The sequence below is a fragment of the Thalia democratica genome, chromosome 3, assembly GCF_965202585.1.
Source record: "Thalia democratica chromosome 3, ktThaDemo2.hap1.1, whole genome shotgun sequence".
NCBI classification, from domain to species: domain Eukaryota; kingdom Metazoa; phylum Chordata; class Thaliacea; order Salpida; family Salpidae; genus Thalia; species Thalia democratica.
This window is the reverse complement of record NC_139167.1, coordinates 98334530-98357391: the sequence shown is the minus strand read 5'-3', so window position 1 is coordinate 98357391 and position 22862 is coordinate 98334530. Positions and strand designations below refer to the sequence as shown.

General features: G+C 24.7%; 1 protein-coding gene across 2 annotated transcripts in view; it reads right to left on the bottom strand.

The window, feature by feature from the left end:
* LOC145831393 (bromodomain adjacent to zinc finger domain protein 1A-like) overlaps positions 1 to 21339 on the bottom strand; it is a 35017-nt gene extending 13678 nt beyond the window's left edge. The window contains exons 1-21 of one of the 2 annotated variants that reach the window (XM_082938646.1): positions 21210 to 21339; positions 20390 to 20534; positions 19778 to 19917; positions 19430 to 19543; positions 18152 to 18235; positions 17257 to 17356; positions 16822 to 16932; positions 16364 to 16512; positions 15746 to 15890; positions 13712 to 13807; positions 13176 to 13314; positions 6449 to 6583; positions 5223 to 5359; positions 4366 to 4543; positions 3805 to 3970; positions 3168 to 3278; positions 2863 to 2920; positions 2155 to 2285; positions 1552 to 1689; positions 1121 to 1286; positions 387 to 612 (exon numbers count right to left, since the gene is read on the bottom strand). In XM_082938646.1, the coding sequence (XP_082794772.1) occupies positions 387 to 612; positions 1121 to 1286; positions 1552 to 1689; positions 2155 to 2285; positions 2863 to 2920; positions 3168 to 3278; positions 3805 to 3970; positions 4366 to 4543; positions 5223 to 5359; positions 6449 to 6583; positions 13176 to 13314; positions 13712 to 13807; positions 15746 to 15890; positions 16364 to 16512; positions 16822 to 16932; positions 17257 to 17356; positions 18152 to 18235; positions 19430 to 19543; positions 19778 to 19917; positions 20390 to 20534; positions 21210 to 21322 (2782 nt within the window). In that variant the 5' untranslated portion in view covers positions 21323 to 21339. The remainder of the gene's footprint in view (positions 1 to 386; positions 613 to 1120; positions 1287 to 1551; positions 1690 to 2154; positions 2286 to 2862; positions 2921 to 3167; positions 3279 to 3804; positions 3971 to 4365; positions 4544 to 5222; positions 5360 to 6448; positions 6584 to 13175; positions 13315 to 13711; positions 13808 to 15745; positions 15891 to 16363; positions 16513 to 16821; positions 16933 to 17256; positions 17357 to 18151; positions 18236 to 19429; positions 19544 to 19777; positions 19918 to 20389; positions 20535 to 21209) is intronic. The other variant, XM_082938647.1, reaches the window with a different exon arrangement.
* Between the last annotated feature and the right edge of the window lie 1523 nt (positions 21340 to 22862).

Genomic DNA, 22862 nt, shown 5'->3' with positions numbered 1-22862 from the left:
ATATTGTTAACATTAAATATATATAACAAAACTACTTAAGAGCAGATTGATTAGAAATTATTTAAGTTAATTGAAGTTTTTTAAAACGTTAAACAAAAAACTATATACATGTGACATCGTTTCAGCTGTGAATAAAGAAAATGATTAGAGAATATAACATTTTACAGAAAGTTTATAATCCAAGTTTTAAATTATTAAATACATCACAGATCAAATAGCAAATATCGAGAAATTTCAACTACAATACGATAAACTAACACTCAGGAACACCCGTTTTATCAAAACAACTAAGTTTAATTAATATATAAATTTAATATTCCACCCACGAGGTTTCGGAATTCACCAAATAAAACATGTATAACTAATCAAATATAATTAAAACTAACCAGGCTTGGGCACACTAGTCTCATCAACGGTACTGTATTTTCCCGCCCCTTCTACTCCCTCCTCCAATGTTTCCCGCCATTTTTTCCTGTTACTGACAAGGGGGACACCTAGCGAGCCACTGTATATTTTCTCCTCCATGGTTAGCAGATGTTCGGTGAAATATTCCAGCAACGAGCATTTGGATTCCGGCTTCTCGTATATCGAGTCTTCGCGTGGTTTCCACACCTGGGTAGAAGTAAATTAATTGTTTATAATTTTAATATATAACTATTTACATATATCTTATTGCTTACGCGTGGTTTCCATACCTTGGAAATCAATAAAAAAAATAATGTTTTATACTTTGATTCAAGGAATATTTAGAACTACTTCCACACCTGGGTAAGGAGCAAAATAATTATTACTTTATAACACCTAAATACAAGAGCATAAAAAATTTTTTCTACTTTACGCCATAGTTGCCATTGTGGATATAAGCGTATTGGCAAAAAAAGCTCGAGTATGACTTATAAATAAAACAACTAAACCCTTAATTCTTATCTGTATTGTTTACTTACTATCAAGTTCTAGTAATAAAAGTTATGTTAAAAGTTTCAAACTTTTTAAAATTAAAAATTAAAATCAGACATAGACAGGAAGCTTATTGTTGAGAAACATTAAAATTTTAACTTTATAAAAATCTTTCGAGAAATTTAAACCAAGAAACTTTTTAAAAGGAAAAATATTAACCAACCTCATCAGTGTTAATTTTCAATTTTTGCCGGTGCATCTCAATTCTGTTGTGTATTTCATCTAACAAATGTTCGATGTTTCTTTTCAACTTCATTTCCCTGTATCCCCTCACACTCAGACTTGATAGCAAGTTTGCAATTTCCTCTTCTGTATCTAATTTGTACCACCTAAGAAGTAACCAAATATAAAGTAATCTTTATTTAAGTTAATAATTTAGTTTTGATAGTAAGTTAGCTAATTTGGGAAATCTTCAAAAAATTAATTAGTTAATATTTAATTTGATATCCTGATTAAAACTTAATCTAAAAAATAATGATTTCTTTTTTGAAAATAGGAATATTAATACAAATACTAACAAATTCAGTTTCTGACATTTAAAATTCCAAGCTTGTATTACTAAGTTACTAATCTAAGCTTAAACAAACTGCTAACTTTTGGGTTTTTCCCTGGTTTTCAGGTATCTTGAGGTCTTTATTTTCAGGTTTTAGCAATCCATCCAAGGTTTCATCCTGAAATTCTTCAATTAAAACCGAGTTGCACCAACCAAGAGACCAGTATCTTCGGTAGAATCTGTTGGGTAGAATAGATTTTATTGCATTTTTAAAAATATTTTAAAATTTGTTGGTTAGGCCATATATATATTTTTTGCTCTACCTGTAGGTATTATACTGAGTAGAATTTAATTTATTAGTATTTAAATAAAACTAAGAAACTATTATATTAATAATCAAAATATGTGGAGTAGAAAATAAGCATTGATACAAATACTTTACGAAGTGTCGCTTACCTTGATTTATTTTATGATCTTTATAAAAAATTGTTTAATAAGACAAAATAATGCATACACTTAAACTATCTATTAATTAAACAAACTAAATTATCTCACCTATTCTTACCCAACTCTATAACGTAATGAATAATTATTCAATTTATTATTTTAAATCTAACCTGTCTTATAACCTATAATTATAACCTATCTTCCCCAAATTTAGTTGTATTACAAAATGAATTAATATTTATTATCATAATTCTAACCTGTCTTCCCCTAGCATTTTAGTTCTGTAGTGAGATGAGTTGCTGTTTATTGTTTCCTGTAGAGCCGACATATTCTCTTCCCATTCTTCTTTTCTCTCAAGTTCTTCTTCATCAAACTTCTCCAGTTCTTCCTGATATTTTTTATATACAAATTATATAACATGTTCAATATGTATTTAGTTCTTCCTTAAATACAGATAAATTTTTTATATAAAATGTTATAACATGTTCAATATATATATATATTAGTTCTTCCTAGAATAATAATACAATTTTATAATAAAGCTTGGTAATGTGCTGAAGATTTTTAATTTAACTTTGTATTTAATTCAGTTTATCTTGGAATAATTATACTTTTTTTATGAAGCAGATTGTTAGTGTGTTCAACAGTTTTAGTAATTTATGTTTAATTAGTTCTTGCTATTAAAAAAAATGTTAGGTATGGTTTTTAAAATTAGTAGAATTTTTCAAATAAGTCGTCGAAGTTAAATAAAATAGTAGTAAGATTGAAGTTAAAATTTGCTCAAATTCTATCACTTTGTTAAAAATGAATATAACTTGAAACAAATTTATGCTTTGAAAAATGTTCTACCACGGCAATAAAACACTTTTTAAAATTACTACCTTAATCAGCTATTTTGATGAACTAAATAACTAAAAAAAAACGCCAAGTAAACATACTTATTTTAAAAAATAATAAAAACAAACTTTTAGTTGTTGTTCAAATTCTTCATCCGTAATTCTTTCATGACCATTCGAAAAACTTCTGTTGAAATATTTACTATCAATAAATAGAAAAAATAATCTTTATCTGCGTATATGGTAGTCAAATACTACTTTCATCTTTCTAAATATTCTGAGGTTATCAACATTTTAGACTAATTTGAAAAATAAAATCAGCCAAAAAAAGCTGCGTTAAAATTTTTTTTTTGCCCGTTCATCAATATTTTGCCCGCTCAATTTAGCTTGTTTAATAAAAGTATTAAATATTTTAAATACGAATTGACACTAACCCGTTAACTTGACCATCAATATTTTGCCCGTTCAATTTAGCTTGATCTTCTGTTATTTCTTTTATTTTCAAATCTCTCCTGGCGGCTCTTCGCTCCCCTATCAGTTTGTACCTTGAGGGGAAATTATACATTTATTAAAAAAGTGGTGTTTTTATTACAAATAGTAAACACTATGGGAAATTATATATTTATATAATAGTTTTCTATCACAAATAATAAACACTATGGGAAATTATATATTTATTTTAAAAAAATTATCACAAAAAGTAAAAAAATTGTACCAGGGGAAATTACACATATATTTAAAAAGTGGTATTTCTATCTTAAATAGTAAAAATTTAACAGATAAGACTGCAAATTAACAATCATTATTAGCTTAGCAAAACCATGAAATCATAGATAACTTTTCTCATATAAGATAAACACCATTACTTTAAATACAACCCAACATAAATGTAACATCACGTTTAAGCCAAAATATTTTTCATTTAGTTAAAATTAAATCATTTCAATTTGAAATAACCTACTGATCAACCAAATTTAACTACTAGCTTAATACACCAGGTTTTTTCAAAATTTCTCAAACTCCAGCTTTTTCCAGTCTTCCAAGTTTTTTGGCAACTTTTATATAATATACCTGTTGGAAATAGACTCCTTTATTCTTCTCTTCTCGGCGAAATCAGCTTGTCTAAGTTCGTTCTTGGCGGCATTACTTTTGTCGAAACCATTTTGTATGTTCTGTCTCGGTTCGTAGTATGATAAGAATTCGTGCATAAGTGCTTTGAGTATTATTATTCTTTCAGCTGTAAAAATTAAAAAACAATTAGGATGTATAAAACTTTCTTATATTTTATTATATTTTAGTGCTTTAGAGTATTATTATTCTTTTAGCTGTAAAAATAAATAAATAATTAGGATGTATAAAACGTTCTTATATTTTATCATATTTCAGTGCTTTGAGTATTATTATTCTTTCAGCTGTTAAAAATTAAAAAATAATTAAGATGTATAAAACGTTGTTATATTTTATTATATTTCAGTACATTGAGTATTATTATTCTTTCCGCTGTAAAAATAAATAAATATACTTAAGTTATATAAATATGAAACACTGAAATTTTCATCAGAGATTTAAATTTAATGATTCTTTTAAGGGCGAAAGATAATTATACTTATATAGTAAATTAAATAAACTTACAAATATCAAGATCATATATAGATGATTTGTCCAATTTATCAACGATATGCGGATTTTCCACCATCATTTTCATGCATGAGTGATCACAAAAAGTCCACTGTCCCAAGTGGTTGTTTTTCCATTGCTTGTTATTGTTCGTTATTCTTCGGAATGATGAGAGAATGTATAACCTCAAAATCTGTAATATACAATAAATATTCAATTGTTTGTTTTTATGTTTAATTGTTTTGAATGATTATAATATGTTAAACCTCAATATCTGTAATATACAATATTTATTTAATTGTCAGTTATTATTTTAACTCTGAGAATGATTATAATATGTATAATCTCAATATATGTAATATATAATAATTTTTGAATTATTTGTTTTTATTGGTAATTCTTCTGAACGAAGACAGTATATACAATCTTAAAATATGTAATATTTAATATTGATTTAATTGTTTATTGTTATTGGTAATTCTTTATATGATTATAATATGTAAATCTCTATATATGTAATATGTACAAAACTTGCTCAAGGTACATTATGGAATCAAGTTTTAACTCATTCCAAAAAAAAAAGCATTTAAATTACAATATATTCGAATAAAATAAATCATCTTCAAATATAGTATGTGAATCTGGTTCTAAATGACTCTAACATATTCTAACATCAAAATATGTAAAATATACAAAATCTGCCTTATAAACATTACATATATCATGTTCTAACTCATTCGAATAAAAAAACGTTTTAAATCGAATATATTCGAATAAAACAGTTTGACTTCAAATATAGTATTGAATCTGGTTCTAAATGATTGCAATATATTTTATATACTCAAAGTTTTATACAAATAATAAACAATTACCTCAGAAACTGTGTGAGAATCTAGTTCTAGTTCGTTCCATGAAACTCCCTGATAAGTCTTGCACCAAGTAGCTGCCAGTGTTGACAAGCTGATCATGTTTTCATTTGTGAACATTTCCCCTTCTAACACACCTATGTCTGTTGTTAATATTATCAATATTAATTTACTAATTATATAAAATAATCAGTTTTCATTGGTGGACAGTTCTCCTTCTAATACTTCAATGTCTGTCATAAATATAAATATTAATTTATTAATTATATAAAATAATCATGTTTTCATTTGTGAACATCTCTCCTTCTAATATTCCAATGTCTGTTGTATATGTTACCAATATTAATTTACTAATTATATAAAACAATCATGTTTTCATTTGTGAACATTTCTCCTTCTAATACCCCAATGTCTGTTGTAAAGATCAATATTAATTTACTAATTATATAAAACAATCAAGTTTTCATTTGTAAACATTTCTCCTTTTAATACACCTATGTCTGTTATAAAGAACATCAATATTAATTTACTAATTATATAAAATAATCATGTTTCCATTTGTTAATAGTTCTCCTTCTAATATCCCTATGTCTGTTGTAAATATTATCAATAATTTAATAATTATATAAAATAATCATGTTTTCATTTGTCCTTCTAATAATCCTATGTCTGTTGTAAATATTATCAATATTAACTTAATAATTATATAAAATAATCATGTTTTCATTTGTGAACATTTCTCCTTCTAATACACCTATGTCTGTAAATCAATACAAATTACTAAACATCAAGAACAAAACAATCTATACTTTTAATTTTTAACAAGCATCTTCCTAATATGCCTATGTCTTTTGGAATTCATTTAACACAATAAAAATTTCAAACATAACATACTATTTTAATTTACTATTAAACAACTTTAAATGTATATTTTATAATATTTTTTCTACCATTACCATCATTTTAAATATTTCTATTTTTAAACTAAAAATTTAATACCTTTATTAGCATTTTCGATAGTCTAATTTAATTAAAAAACACAAAATAATACTTTTTAATAAATATTTTCACCTTTATCCGTATTTTCGATATTCTAAATTAGCTAAAACAAATATAATAATGTTATTTTTTTTTAATATACATATTTACCTTTATCTGTATTTTCGATATTCTAATTTAATTAAAAAACAAACACAGTATTTATATCATTACTTATTAATAAATATTTTCACCTTTATCCGTATTTTCAATGTGTATTTTGTCCCAACCATCTACATCTTGGTCCATGAAATACATCAGAAAGAAAAATATGAATTCGCAAAATGGTCCATTGTGATCGTAGCAGGTTAGTGCTTCTATTATGAGTTCTGTTGAATATTTAATTAATTATTATAAAATATAAATTAATAAAAAAATTGTGATCGTAGCAGGTTAGTGCTTCTATTATCAGTTCTGTAAAATGTTTATTAAATTAAATATAAAAAATTACAAAAAGGACAGTTATGGTCTTAGCACTACTTCAATAATGAGTATTTACATATTAAAAAAATAACAAAAACTCATTGTAAAAACTTGAGTGTACTGAGCTTCTTAAATTAATATGTTACATATAAAATAACATAAAAAGTTATCAAAAGATTGCTATCAGAAAAAAAAAATTATGGTTAATAGTTTTTAAAAAAGTCTGTTTCACTTTTAATCGAATTTGAGCTTGCAGATTAATTTTTGAATTTTATTTCAAGTTTTAACCACAATTCCATTAAAAACTGTATAGTCTTCATATATTAATAAAAATCAAGACAAAAACTAGCTCTATTTTAAGAAAAATTCAACAAAGTAACATCTAGTAAAATAAACACATGATTTAAAATTTTGTTTAAAGAATTTCTAAATGCAATGTTTGAACTTTGAAACAAAACTAAACAATGCTTTTTATTGTTTGTTATTCTTGTATTGGTTAAAAAAACCTTTTAATATTGCATAATGAACCTAATCCAAAATTTCTTACATATTGTAGAAATTAATTTCCAGATAATAAAAATCAATACTCAACCACGCAATAACTAGCTTCTGTGATACGATAACATGCAACCTAAAAGTTTAAAGCAGAACTAAACAAATCCATTATTATGCTTATAGTATAAATACTATGCACTATTACTAAATTTTATAAATTAAACCTAAACCCAAAAAATATAAACAACATACATTTCGTGAAACAGAGTCAGAACAAGTAGCTTGTGTTACATAATAACAAGGCAAAATATAGAAATGGAAAAGTCAATAAACACAGCAGTAAAATAAGCGCAGTTATGTATGAAGCACTCAGTGTATAGCTCAAAGCAAGCATACAACTATCATATCATCGAGCTAGCAGCGCACTGTATTTGAGAGAGATGATTTTGAGCGCGTAGAAAAAATCTCACAGAACTTTCTAGCAAGCTACGTGTAAAGTATGTAAAGCTTAAGTTCCACTCAAGATATCTGTTTAGTACCATGCCATGTCCTGCTTAAAATACAAGACAAAACTCGTTGTAAACCTCAGCTTTATATATTAAACTGACATGTAGCTCTCTTGAACTAACAAATGCTAACTTTTACGTATAATTAATGTTGAGCTATTCGAATGTACTTTGTAATCAAACTGCTTGCTTATAGGGTGTGCAATACAAAATATACGCTAGCCTAACCCTTCCCTTGTTAATTTTGACAGAATAATATGTTTAGTGAGCTTTTAAGCCTTTTAATTCTTACCAGGATCTTTAAAGACACAATACTCTTGAGGAGATATATCAAATATTCTTAATTTGTGTATAATATTTTGTATGTGTTTCAAAACACTAATTAATTTTTCTACAAAATTACAATGATCAAAAAAACGAAAACAAAAAATTACACTTGTTTAATAGCCTTTTATTAATGTATGTACACCATTTATCTAGAGTTGTTAATAGTTTTCAAAAACTTAAAAACACTATGCTTATATTAAATATATACCGTATCATTCTCATTTATTAACGATATAACTAACAGTTACAATTAACAAATAAATACAAAACTATGCGTTTGATTACAATTTAAACAAATATTGAGATATCTACCGATCATATAACAAACAAAAAAGTTATGAACATGTTTTGGAGACATCTCACTATACTATGTTTGTTCATAATACTTTAATTAAACTTTTGTGATTAAAACTTAGTATTTAAAATAAGCTTATTCAATTATAATACGGTTTTAAACAGAACAAAATTATCTCAACTACTTACAAAACGCTACCAACACTAGTTTAAAATCTGAAAGACACACAAAATCAAGGATACCTACACTTTTATTTCTGCATAATATTCTCAGTATGTTTGTATAAGAAGTTGAGAATAAGACTTTATTTTTTCATAGTTACACACAAAGAAATATTTTTAATCAGCTTTATTAGCTACAAGGTTGCTCAAGATAGTTCAGAGACATATTAGAAATGTTGTGGGATGTCAAACACGTTCTAGTGAAGTAGATATTCATGAGACAAGTTAGGAAACCAGGGTTGCCACTGTTTAAAAACAACAAAAAATACACTAAATAATAAAGCCAACTTTAACACTTTAACCAATGTATCAAGATCTTTTAAAATTACCTCAAACTTTTAAAGGATGTACAAGTTGTTGTATTTACAGAAAGGATTTATAGTAAATGAAATTGTTGTACAATAACTTTCTTTTTATTATCAAAAAAAAAAAATATATATATATTACCAAGAAATACTTATCAATCACCTATCAGTCAAAAAATTTGTTAACACTTTATAAAAACTATAAGGGCACTAAAATTTAAGAGTATCAAATTTTTTAAATAGGTATTAATAAAGATTACATTTAAATATTTATATGTATATATTTTTGGTTGAATTTGAGTTTGCTATAGCTACTTTCAAGCATACCCTATTTATTTTTTCGTGCACAACATTTTTCTTGTGCACAGCAGTAAGCTTTTATAAGGGTGCTTAAAAATGTGCACACTTTAAATAACTTTAATAGAGTTCATTATAAAATTTATTTCAAGTCATAACTACTTTAATAAAAAAATTCTAGTTAATAAAATGTAAGACAGAATTTTTTAAGAATGTTTAATTTTGTTATAAGAAAAAAGTTAATAAATGCGGCACCTGATTAAACAACAAGTTTTAAAAAATGTTTAATGAACTTTCAAATGCAATGTTTGAAGTTTAAAGCATAACTAAACAACGCTTTATTGTTTATTGAAAATTTAATATAAATAAAAACTATCTCAAGATATGCTTAAATTCATAAATTACCCCAAACTCAAATAAAATGTATATATTTAATAAATTTTACTTATAAATGAAACGGAGTCAATTAGGTAGCTTTTGTTGTACAGATACACATAACAATAATGGAAAAACACAGCAATAAAAAGTCAATAAACACAGCAGTAGTTTAACGCTGTATGATACAGCAGTGCTAACAACTTACAGCTCATATGGCTTCAAGCACAAAGCATTCGAGCGCACAGTTATCGAGCAACAGTAGGCAGCAGTATTCAACACAAAAGTAAGCAGTGTGTTTTGAGAGAGATGGTTTTGAGCGCGTAGAAAGAAAGTAGACAGAACTTTCTAGCAACGTTTCAACGTGTAAAGTATGTGAAGCTTGGTAAGTTCCTGATGGAAAATATATCTGTTTAGTACTCTGCAGCTAAAAATAGAATTTGAAAAGATCTCCTTAAATTTAAACTGAAAAGTAGATTTCTTCAAGTAACAAATTGTAACTTTTATAAAGGTGTTATTTTCAGCACGCTGTGTATTTGTAATCAAACTACTTGCTTATAGGGAGTGTTATACACAAAATAATAACCAAAATACAAGCCTAGCTTTTCGCTGGTTATTATTTTTTCACATATTAACATGATCAATCAGCTTTAAAACATTTCAATAAAACTTACCAGGATCTTTAAAGACACAAAACTAGTTAGGATACATACTGAATTTACTACACTTGTGTAATGATGAGTGTGTATTTACAAGATCATCACAACTTTGGCTTAGTAAAAAATTACTTTTATAATAATAAATTAATAATAAAATTAACTCTTATTTTTAAGCACTCTTTCAAATTCAAGCATCACTTATCAAGACTTTTCCAAAATCTCTAAAGAAACGAACATTTTGCGCAAAAATGTTTACAGTATCCTTTTTATTTATTATAGTAAATAAACAGACCTTATTATAAAATACAATTATAAAGTATTTCGAAACATTTTAAATATTTATACATACATCTCCACCTTTCTTCAAAAAAATAACACAAGCTATAAGCAAAATTTATTTTACGGAGACATATCAATTATACTACGTTTGTGCATAACATACTAAAGCAAACTTACATGATCAAAAATTTTGTTTAAACCAATTTTGTAGAGTTATAACAACTTTTTTACCATACTAAAATTGTTAACTTATTTATAATAAATTACCAAACATGTTTGAAAGTTTCTACACACAAAAAAATTTCGAGGATACCTATTCTTATATTTATGCACAATATACTTAAAGTGAATATGGAGTTAAGTATAGTTTTTTTTAAGTTACACACAAAAACAACTTAACTTATTTATCACTAAAAATATTACTTAAGATGATTTAAAGACCTATTAGAATTGCTATTGGATCTCAATGTTAAACTCATTCTTTAAAAGTACACATTTATAAGAAAAGTTTAGAACTCTATTGATTTGAAAGCAACAAAAAAGTAAACAAAATAAAAAATCCAGCTTATATGATCATCATGAACTCATCATGACGTATAAAATTACCTAAAATCTCAAAGGATAGCTATCATATTTACACTAAATAGTTTCATGTGAATGAACTTAATAACAACCATTTGTTTTATTGTTTATATATATATATGTTATTTTTAAATATCATTAATCACCTATCACTCAAAAAATTTAGTTCACTTTTTATAAAAATTATGTACACACTAAAACAAGTTAAAAGTGCACAGTTTAATAAAAGAGACTTATTAAATAGAATCAATAACTTTTTAAAGGTAACTTTTGGTAAGAACTTTCTTTTAACAATATAGATATGTTTATTTTTTTTTTGGTTGAATTTTAGCTTGTTGTAATGAAAATCATAGCTATTAAGCTAGTGTGCACGAATTTTATTTTGCACATCTTTTAATTTAGTGCACACATTATTTTTGCTATGTACTAAAGTTTTATAAATGAGCACATTTTAAAAAACTTTTACACACTTAACTTTAAACGTCGTTTTAAGACTTAACCAAAATTCCATATAAACACATTAAACCATTTAACTTATAAAAAGCAAGACAGAAGCAAGCTTTATTTTTAAAGGAAAGTCAATAAACACTTAGTCTAAACTTAAAATTTTATTTTAAGTACTTTTAAAATGCAACGTTTCAAAACTTAAAAAAAACTAAACATTGCTTTTGTTGTTTGTTTTATAAATTGATCACGAACTTAGAAATTTCATTTATATTTTGTGTAATTTATAAAGTAATTTTACCTGAACACGAAACATAGTGAGAACAGGTAGCTTCTGTTACACAAAAACTAAGCAACACACATTGTAATCATGGAAAAGTCAATAAACACAGCAGTAGTAAAGCGCTGTATGATACAGTGTTGTGCTAAAAAGAGCATATATCTCATATGGCTTCAAGCACAAAGCATTCGAGCGGACAGTTATCGAGCAACAGTGAGCAGCAGTATTCAACACAACAAGCAAGCAGCAGTTTTGAGAGAGATGGTTTTGAGCGCGTAGAAAGAAAGCTGATGGAACTTTCTAGAATTCCTACGTGTAAAAAGTTTGGTAAGTTCCGCACTCAAAAATAATCAGCAGAGAATTAATAAAGCTCGAAGAGTAAAAACTTTTCTTGGTTTTAAAATTGGTTTACTTGAACTTTAAGCTTAGGCTTTTATAAAAGCATATCAGATGGCATAAACTTGCTTTTTGACTACACACATCTATGTTTCTTATACTTGAGTGGTTGCTTAAAGGGTGCGTTTTACGCTAGCCTAACTCTTAGCTTGCTAATAAATGTTTTACAGTTTATCATGTTTAATGAGATTTTAAACGTTTCGAAAAAAAGCTTCTTTAAAGACACAAACATTCTCTAAAGATACCTGTACTTATATTGTTCATAATACTTAAGTATTCTTCTATGAGAACTTTACAACAGCTATATTTTTTTCAAATACACACAAAAAAAAAGTGTTTAACTTTTAAGCCCACATTAGTATCAGACCAAACTTTTTTATTCGCTACAAATTTTGCTTAAGATTATTTAAAGACACTAAGATTATTCAAAAATTTATTTTTTTCTACACAATATAATAATTATATACACATAAAAGTATGTTTTTTCTAAGCATAGAGACATGTTTAAGACAAATCTACCTGTTAATTTAAGTAACAAGAAAAATAAAACTAGCAATAAAGAAAACATTACTTTTTAAAAGACTTTTCGTGATCTTTAGGACTTTTTGAAACTTAAATAGGATACAAAGGCTGTATTGTATTTTTACTAATGAATTTCCTCTATATTTTTAACAAAAAAATCCAAACACACAAAAAATCAATTTGTTATCAGGCTTATAGTTAATACCCATAAAATAATTATCTAAAAAGATCAAACATATCAAAAGATACAACAATTAAGTATCTTTACGTTTAGACAGCATTATTATTATTCATAAATATATTTTTAAGTTAAAAAGCTATACATTGTATATCTAATTTTACAAGTATCAAACGTACAGTTCATACGAAATAATACGAAATAATTATTTTAAAAAGTTTAAACATATTAAAAGAAGCAACATTTTGTATCTCTACGTGTTAAAAGCTTGTACATAAGTATATTTGATTTAATAATATCAAAAAATAAGTATGCTACTTAGATATCAAATACTAACTGCAATCTACTCTTGATTCAACATGGGTGCTCAAACTGAAGTCTTTGCCGAAAGTGTGGAAGAACTCCACAAAGGTCAGAACTTCCCCGAAATGTTCCTGCGGAATTGGGAGGTCCAAAGGAGTCGGTGTTGGAAGTTCCTGTGAAAAAGTGGAGGTTTCTATTAACTTGTTTTAATTAAGTTCCTATGAAAAGATTAGAATTTTTTATTAGAATGTTCTACTAAAAGAGATTACAAACAGCTAGTTGTCGTAAAAGTTCCTGCGAAATTATAGAAGTTTTTACAAGGAATTTACACTTACTAAATTCCAGTGGAAAGTTTTGAAATAGCTTTAGTAGGATCTTAAGAAGAAGAATACTTTCTTATATCGATGTTAAAGCTTAATGAAATCATCAAAGTGTATTATATTAACAAACAAAAATAATTTAATTAAAACAAACTAACTTTCAAGTCGTCGCAAGTTAAATCTTCTCTAGGTCTCATGTAATATTATATTATTTAATAAACAAATATATATTTATTTTAAATAAACTTACTTTTAAATCATCGCAAGTAAGATCTTCCCTAGGTCGCATGTATTCCTTCATTCTTTCAATTTCTCTCAATCTCTCTACTTTTTCACGTTGCTTGGCCTGCAAAATAAGTATTAAGTTACATTATATTATATAAAAATAATGTTATAAAATTAATATTAAATTATGCTAAGTTTTATTCAAAAAATGCTACAAATTTAGTTGTTTGAAAATAGTTTAGTGACAATTTTAAGTCGTTTAAATAAATACAGTTGTTTTTAAGCATTAGGTAAATTATAATTATGGAGTATAGTTTATATATAGAAAAGAAAATATATCAAATAGATCTTTATATTAAACTTTAAATTATTATAGTAACTTTTTTAATTGATATGACTTTTAAATAGACATAATGTAAAGCTTTTAATTAAATCATTAAGAGTTAAAATAATTTTATATGTAAATTGTTCTTAAAACATTTAACTGATTTTAAGAGAAAAACTTGTCTGTAGGTATTTATAGTTATAAAAAGACTTTCTTGTACTACTTTAAATAAAATTATTCAAAAACATCAGAGTGTATACAATAATGTGTTATTTAGATTTAATTGTAGTAAAGAAGTATTGACAATGATTTTTATAAACTTTTAATTGCTTGTCATAAACATAATAACTACTTACCTAGCTGGTATTACTTCTGATTGGAAATAATTTAAAAAAAAGTAATACAAATAGATAGGCTAGAACTTCTATAATTTAACTATTAGAAAATTATATTAACTATATATTACTACTTAATCAAAAAACAAAATCAAGTTTTTTTAAACTGATGATTACCAATTAAAAAATATAAAATAAGGACTAACTTCAATATAAATCATAAATATCAACTTAATAAAACTAATTTATGTATCAGTTGAAATTTCTACTAAAGTATTCTGATTTACAGACTGATTTTGAGAGAGCTTTTTATATCAAAAATAGATGCATAAATTTTAGCAGTAAACAAAATTCCATTATTTTATAAGGAGAAACTATACTATTCACTATAATGCTACATAAATTTAAATCAAATATTTCTTAATTTAATGAAAAATAAGATATTTTACGAATAAAACAGATACATGGCTAATACGCGTGAATCATAAAACGTTTTTGGAACACTATTTCAAATTATATGATACTTTTTAATCAAATTTTCAATTGATTAAAATTCAAGTTATTAATACAGCTATTGTTGTAAGATAAGCCATACTTTAAAATTAAAATAAACCCAAAAACTTGATGTTTTAGACATAAACTTAAATTTACAACTTGAAATTAATTTTTACTCCGGCTTTAATTATTAAAATTATTAGAGTAATTAATTAATACAATTACTTTTGAAAAGTTTTGTTTATTAGAAAATCTTTATTTTTATTTTTTAGTAACTAGTGCTTATATTTTAATCACTTTAATTAAACATTTGATAAAAACCTGACGTTTACTTGTATAAGAAATATTACAATTACAATAATATCTATTTTTGTGAGCATAATCTAGTCATTTTGTAAAAATATTTTTACAAGTTTATTATTTTGGAAATAGATAGAAAAACAAACTTTGCATAATAAGAGTATCAAAAATGTAAATGAGTTTTAACTACTATGTTGTAAGTTTTATAAATTTATGTATATATATATATACACATTCATATAACATTTTGTTTACTTACAACATAGTAGTTAAAAACTCATATACTTATAGTTATTTACTTTATTTATTACATATTAATAATATATGTTTTGACTTTTAGAAAAAAAAACAAAGTGATCTAAACTACTAGAGGAGAAAAAATGTATTTATTCTTTCAAATATGTATTATGCAAACTAAGTTTATATATATATATATGAAAACTATGTGAAACTTAGTTTGCATAATACAGTCTTGAAACAATAAATACAATAGTTTTAAAATATAATAAACAAACAGCAAGTCTCTGTTGATTCATTTCCTCCTGAAGTTTCAACAAACAAATATATTTATTTCATTTATTTATACTACTTTATTAATTCTTACAGCAATTCTTTGTTGCTTCATTTCTTCCTGAAGCCTCTCTCTTTCGATTCTCTTTCTCTCTTTTTCTCTTTCCTTCTCGATTTTGTCATTTTCCTGCTTCATCCTGATTTCTTCCATGCGAAGTCTGTCAGCCTCCAACTTTTGCCTGGAATATTCAAAAAAAATATTTTACATATGCTTAACTGTTTAAGTTTTAATAGAAATGCTTATACTGAGACAAGCTTTAATCTAAGTTTGGTTTAGTTTAAAACAAATGTCTAAAAGGTTGTAAAATAAAAGATAATTATATATTTTGAAGATATACTGTTGAACCTTGGCATAGTTTCATTCATTTATAAGCAAAAAACAATTTATAAATACAGTTAGACTAAAGAGTTGTATATAGTATTTTACCGTATGCTAAAACCAGATCAGGACCCAACCAGATTTTTTATTTTTAAAAATAATACCTGGTTTCTGTTGGACCGGAATTCAGATTAAAGATCCGGTCAAAGTTATAATTTAATTGATTTTTGGATACTGATTTTTGATTTAAATTGAAGTTCCACTATTTTATTTTATTTGATTTAGAATACTTCCTGGAATCCCATATCCTTTAAAAAAGAATTAAAAACCAACTGTTTTTCTTCTTCAATTCTTTTCTTGTCATTCTTGCTCAATTTGCCGTTCCCGTTCAAGTTGCCATTTGTTTTATTTGAGGAACCATTTGTTTTCGCGGAACCATTTGACTGCTGAACAAATTTCTTCATGGTCGGGTTCTTAATGGTCTGTAAATTTGTCACTACTATCTGCTTAATGAACAAAAAAAATAAAGGAAATAACTAGTATTTTTGATGGTTATATTAAATTATAAATTAAATTACACAAAGTTTCATTACAAATTACAAATCAAACTAACATAAATGAATTAACTTTTATTTTATTAAACTTGTTCTTTGAAAGTAAACTACAAATTCTAATACTTAACCATACTTTTAAACTAAATTTTTGAGTATTTAATTTAAGAATATGATATATCTAAAATGTTTTATAGTTCTCTTAAATATATGCTAAAAAAATAATAAAAAATAAAATACCTTCTTAAGAGCAACCTTTTTGACTTCTTCAGACAAAAACCTCATCTGAGGCCCCACAAAAAATTCGTTCCATTTCGGGTTTGATAGATTCAACTTCTTTTTGTAAATGTCCTAAACACAATTAAAAAATACTTTTATTACATTTTAATGGTCATAAACTGTATCTATATATTTTAAAATAACTATAAGCCAAAAAAATATTTTAAAACAAACATAATCCAGGTGTATTAGAACGTCAACCTAACTTGGAAACTACAACAGTTGTATTTAAAAATATTTTAAAACAAATCTCAGGAGTATTTGAATTCAACATTAGTTAAATACTACAACAGTTAAAAAATGTATATTTTTTTATTTGAACACTTTAACATATTATACTTCAGTTATACTTTTGTTTAAGATATACAAACATCATTTTATGACTTGTAAACTCACTTTAACGTAATAAACTTCGGTGAGTCCAGTAGAATGCTTGAACATGCAAGCTTTAAGTAGAAGTCTGCACATTTTTTTATCAATACTTCCATACAATCTCCTGTTTAAATATGATAAAATTAATTGAAGTTTATATAGATGAAGAATAATTTACATTATTAAGTAGTAATATATTTACTATACTATATTTACTAAACAATGTCTTATCAATATTTTCTCCTAAGACATACAATCTCCTGTTCCGATATAATAAATTTAACTTGATGTATTCTAGTAGTAATTATTTGCTATACTGTATTTACTATACAATGTCTTACCAATATTTTCTTACAATCTCCCATATTTGAAAACTGTATACAAGTTATTATTTATAAAACAAAATACATGAAAACGAACAAACTTCATAAAAAAATTTTAAAGACACACTGACTTAAACACAACTAAATTTAATTTTAACTTTGAAAAAACTTAAAATATTTTAAGTAAAACATTGACACAGGTAAAGAGCACATTACAGGTAAACAACTTATTTAATAAAATAATAATTAATAAACTAACTTTTTGCTTTACTTATACTAATTCAGTTTAAAATATACATTTAAATAAAAAACTAAATATTTTTAGTACATCAAACAAACTTAATTCGATTGAATTGAATAGTTTTAGGGTTTGATGTATATTAATTTATGCGTATTTATTAATAATGATAACTTAAATATTTATACAACTGAAAACTAATTTAATTTGATTGAATTATGCTGTTTTAATTTGACAAATATTTATAGAAAATTCTAATTATATTTAGCACAATAAAGAAACTTAATGGAATTGTACTGTTTCTAGTTAAGTATTTATTTATTAATAAATTATTTACATATATATAAAGCAAACAAACTTAATTTGGTGGAATTGGACTGTTTCTTGTTGATCTTCTTCTAATTCGACTAAATATTCGATTTCATTTGGTCTCAATGGAATACTAAAAATATTGAAAAGTATCTAAACAGTATTATTCTAATTCAACTGAATGAATATTCGATTTGAACATGCAAGTAATGGAATACTAAAATTATTAAAACATATTTTAAAATCATTCTAATTCCACTATATACTTAATTTCATTGGGTTTCAATGGAATACAAAATAAAAATAACTATAATAATACAATTATTTTACTTTTTTAAATTACAAGTAAAGAGTTAAATAGTTTGTCTTTTATATAGTAAATTATTTTGCTACCAACAAATTAAAATTTCAATTCTTTTGTAAACAAATTTTAAAATTAATTAATAATTTATATATTGATCAATAAATTTCATTATAGCTATCTGAAAGAGTAGAAACTAATGACTATTTGTGTTCAACACAAACAGTTTCAGTTTCTAAACATGAAACTTTTAATGAATTGTGAAAATTACAAAATTATTAATATAACTTTTAAATAAGGTAAAATTTCTATTTTAAAATGTAGTTTTTTGTTAGATGTTATTGTAATTTAAACTGATTTAACTTTTGTTAGTAAAAGACAATACAGTATAAAAGAAGCTATTGAGAATTTTTAATGCAAATATTTAACTAGACCACATCAAAAAGAACTATCCTTTTTATTAAAGTTTGTATTTAAAAATATAACCTTATCATTTTGTTCTTTTATTATTGCTGAAAACTGTAAAAAAAAGATGAGGAAAAGAAATAAGTAATTACTAATGCAAAAATGTACGACAAATAGTATATCATATGTCAATATTTGATACATAATAACTCATTAGTTTTTAAGTGTTTTTGGTTTTGTAGTTTTCTATCTACTGGACATTTTTTTTAACTGAAAGTTTAAGAATAAATTTGATTATTCTTAATGATAAAACTAAAAAGTTTACAAATGATTCACTTAGTTTAAAAATGAAAATACATTTTATAAATACATTTTAAAACAGAAAGATCAAAAACTAACTGATTACTCACTAGTGTATAATCATTATTCAACAGAATTAACAACTAACTCAAATATAACTATTCAAATATAATTTTAGTTGTTTGTTAAAAAAGATTCTAGCAAAACAAGTTCACTGGAATATATAATAATAACAAAATATACAGTAAAAAAAGGACAGTTTATAATTTGTTGCTATTAATTTAAATATATAATTTTTATTAAAATCAAACACAAACTAACTTATTGCTCAATGGAGTGTCGTCATCGGAATCTGCTGAAAGTTTTCCGTTTCCATTCAAAACTGCTCCGTTTTTCTTGGATCGTGGCAACACTTTAATAACTTCTGCCTCGCATCTGAAATATTTTATCAAAAATTACAGATCAAATTTATGCAAAGTACAAAATAATCTAGTTAAGAAAACACCATGCAAACCTTCAGATAGTTTTTTTTTTTCAAACTTTAGTTAAACAAAAACTCAAACATTCAAGCTACTTTCAGACCTTTCAACATAAAACAGACTTTTAATTAATTATGATCAAGTAACCATTATATATTTATTTATTAAGTAAGTAAGAACTACTCCAAACCTTCTAGTTTTAGTTTTTCCAATGTTAACTTCAACCCTTTCGCCGACTAAATATCTTTCTTTGATGAAATTAAACAGATCATCGTTTATTTTGTCTACTTTTCTTCTTCTGATTATAGAGGCCAGATAGACTATTACTCTCTGAAAAATATAAATAGTATTAGATCAAACTTGAATTTTTTGAAGCTTATAAAAAGTACCATTTATGAAATACAAATTATAAATTATAAATGTGTTTCTATTTAAAAAGTACTTACAAGTTGTGACAAGTTTACATAAAAAAATATAATAATAATAACAGAGTTTGATAATATTAGGAAAAATTAAAATGAGTACAAAAATTTTTGACTTTTATTGATGTTTTTACAAACTACATATGATTCAAACGATTCAAAAACTTGTAAGCTAACACAAGTAGACATAATAGTTCTAAATTAATATCATTTCAGATGTTCAAAGTTTGAAAAATATTTTAAGTACCTGTAGACAATGAGGAATCATAATAATTAATAATAATACGTAATAAATAAATAATAAATATAAGTAATAATTCTTGTTTTGGTAATATCACTAAAAGTAATACCATTTCAATGTTCAAAATTAATCAAAGTACCTGTAAACGGTGGGGAATCTTTCTGATTTCCTTCAGAGCTTTCCGCTCGGACTTCTTTGCTTCTTGGAAAGTAAGATTGTAGTGGTTTCTGATGGAGCAACCCCAAATGAGACTGTTGCACTCAATAGAACTGTTGTAGTAGTCACTGTGAAAAAAAAATATATATAATTTATATAAAAATCAAGTATTAATACTTTTTTTAATAAGACTTTTGCATTCAATAGAACTGTTGTAGTAGTCACTGCAAAAAAAAATATTAACATTTCTTTTTAGGAAGATATTCTTTCTGTAGAATACTACAGAGACTGTAAAAAATAAAAATATTATTTTTTTTTTTAATGAGATTGTTGCATTCTGTAGAGCTATTGCAGTAATTAATAAATAAACTGTTGTAGAAAAAGGAAATTGTGGAAACATAAATTTATTATTAATATATATAAAAAGAAAACTTTAGCATTTACTGAACTATTGTAGTTTTAACTAAAAAAGAAACATTTTTGGTGAGATATTTAAATTGTTGCTACTTAATCCATACAAAAACTAATAAGACTAACTCATAACTCCTAAAAATTTTATTTATGTGTTCATCGTAATAAAAAATTAAATCATAATTTCTAAATATTTCACTAATATTTATATTCAACTAACTTAAATTTTGAATATTTTGTAATTTTTATAATTACCCTAAATATTTTGTTTACGTGTTTATTAAATAAAAAAACAAACTCATCACTTCTGAATATTCAATTAATTTTATATAAAAACTAATTCAAAATTTCTGAATATTTCATTTATTTATTAACTTTAATAAACAACTAACTCATAACTTCTAAATATTTCATTTGTGTGTTCATTGTGAAAAACCTCTTCATCATCATCAAGATCATTTGGTGGTGGAATTGGTTTCCATTCTTGCCTATTTTTCAATGGCATTTTAAATACTACTAATAAATATTCTGTAAAACAAACAAGTTTATTAATTGGTTTTATCTCTTGCCTATTTTTCAATGGCATTTTAATAACTCCTAATAAATATTCTGTAGAACAAATTAGTTGGTTTATTAGTTTTCTCTCTTGCCTATTGTTAAACAGCATTTTAATTATTAATAATAAATATTCTGTAAATGAAATAAGTCAAGGGCATAGGGGTTCCAACATTCTTTTTACGAAAATTAAAATTGGCTCTCAATTCAGAACTTTGAGTATATACTAAAAGATATTTTTAGAACAAAAAAAATAATTTCTTAAAAACTTTGAGATACAACAAGTTTTGTAAAAAAATTAATACAATTGTATGGAATCAAAAGTTTCAAGACCAAATTTTTTGGAATATGAAAAATTTAATAAAAATCCATTTCCTCTTTCATTTTTAAAGCAATTTACTTTAGATTTTCAGGAAATGTACATTTTTGTACAACTTGTAGGAAGCTGCATAAAAATAATAAAATTAATGATAAAAATTTAAAACAAAACATTTTTTTGTTTGTATTTTATATATAAAATATTCTTTACAAACATCAAAAAATCTGTTTCCTAAACACAAGTTGTTTAAAATATATTAAAAATCAATCTGAGAAAGTTTTAAAACAATTTCTCTAAAACTGAAGGAAATAGAATTTTAGTCAAATAGTCTTTTTTTGCCCTTTTAGCTTGCACCTCCTATATATAGGGTCCCCACTAAAATTTCAAAACAAAATTTATAGCAAAATCCATAAAATGAAGCAAATTTATGAGAAATTATCAAAAAAACCAATGAATTTTAAATGTTATAAACATATTATTAAGGTAAATAAAGTAAAAAGTGCCATTTATCATTTATAAGCACAGTCTTAAAAAAAATACAAAAGTTTAAGTGTTTTTGAGCTCTAATATTACTTAAATAAGCAAACTTTAGATAAATTGTATTTAAAATAAATAATGAACAATTTTTTTTTGCTAGGTGTTGTCATATGGTCACAGGTTTGTACTGAGATTGCAAAGATTTTGACTTTAAAAAGTAAATTAAATTTTTTACGTGTTCTTTCACCACGAGGTATTGCTCTTTTGGCTTTCAAATTTCAATCACTTAGCAAAAAAAAAGTAATTTCTAGGGATTTTCATATATGTTTCTATTTTTATAGGGATTTATAGGGATTTTTAAAACATTGCAAATTTATAGGGAGTTACAGTCTCTTTGTTTGAGTTACATTAAACTAGCCTGAGTTTTATTTTATTTAATATTATTTAGAACCGAAAACTAAAAATGTACAACTAACCAAGCTTAAGCACTTAATTTAAAAAATTGTTACAACAAAAAGTTTAAAAAGCGTGTTTAAAACAAAACATAAAAAAAACTATTTCTAGCCTGAAATTCAAAAAAAAGAAGTCTGAATGTGTAACAACCTTGTTAATGAAATCCCTAAATTCTTATTTTTAATTTAAATTAAATTATATAACCAATGATAGAATAAATTTAAAATATTAATTAATGAAT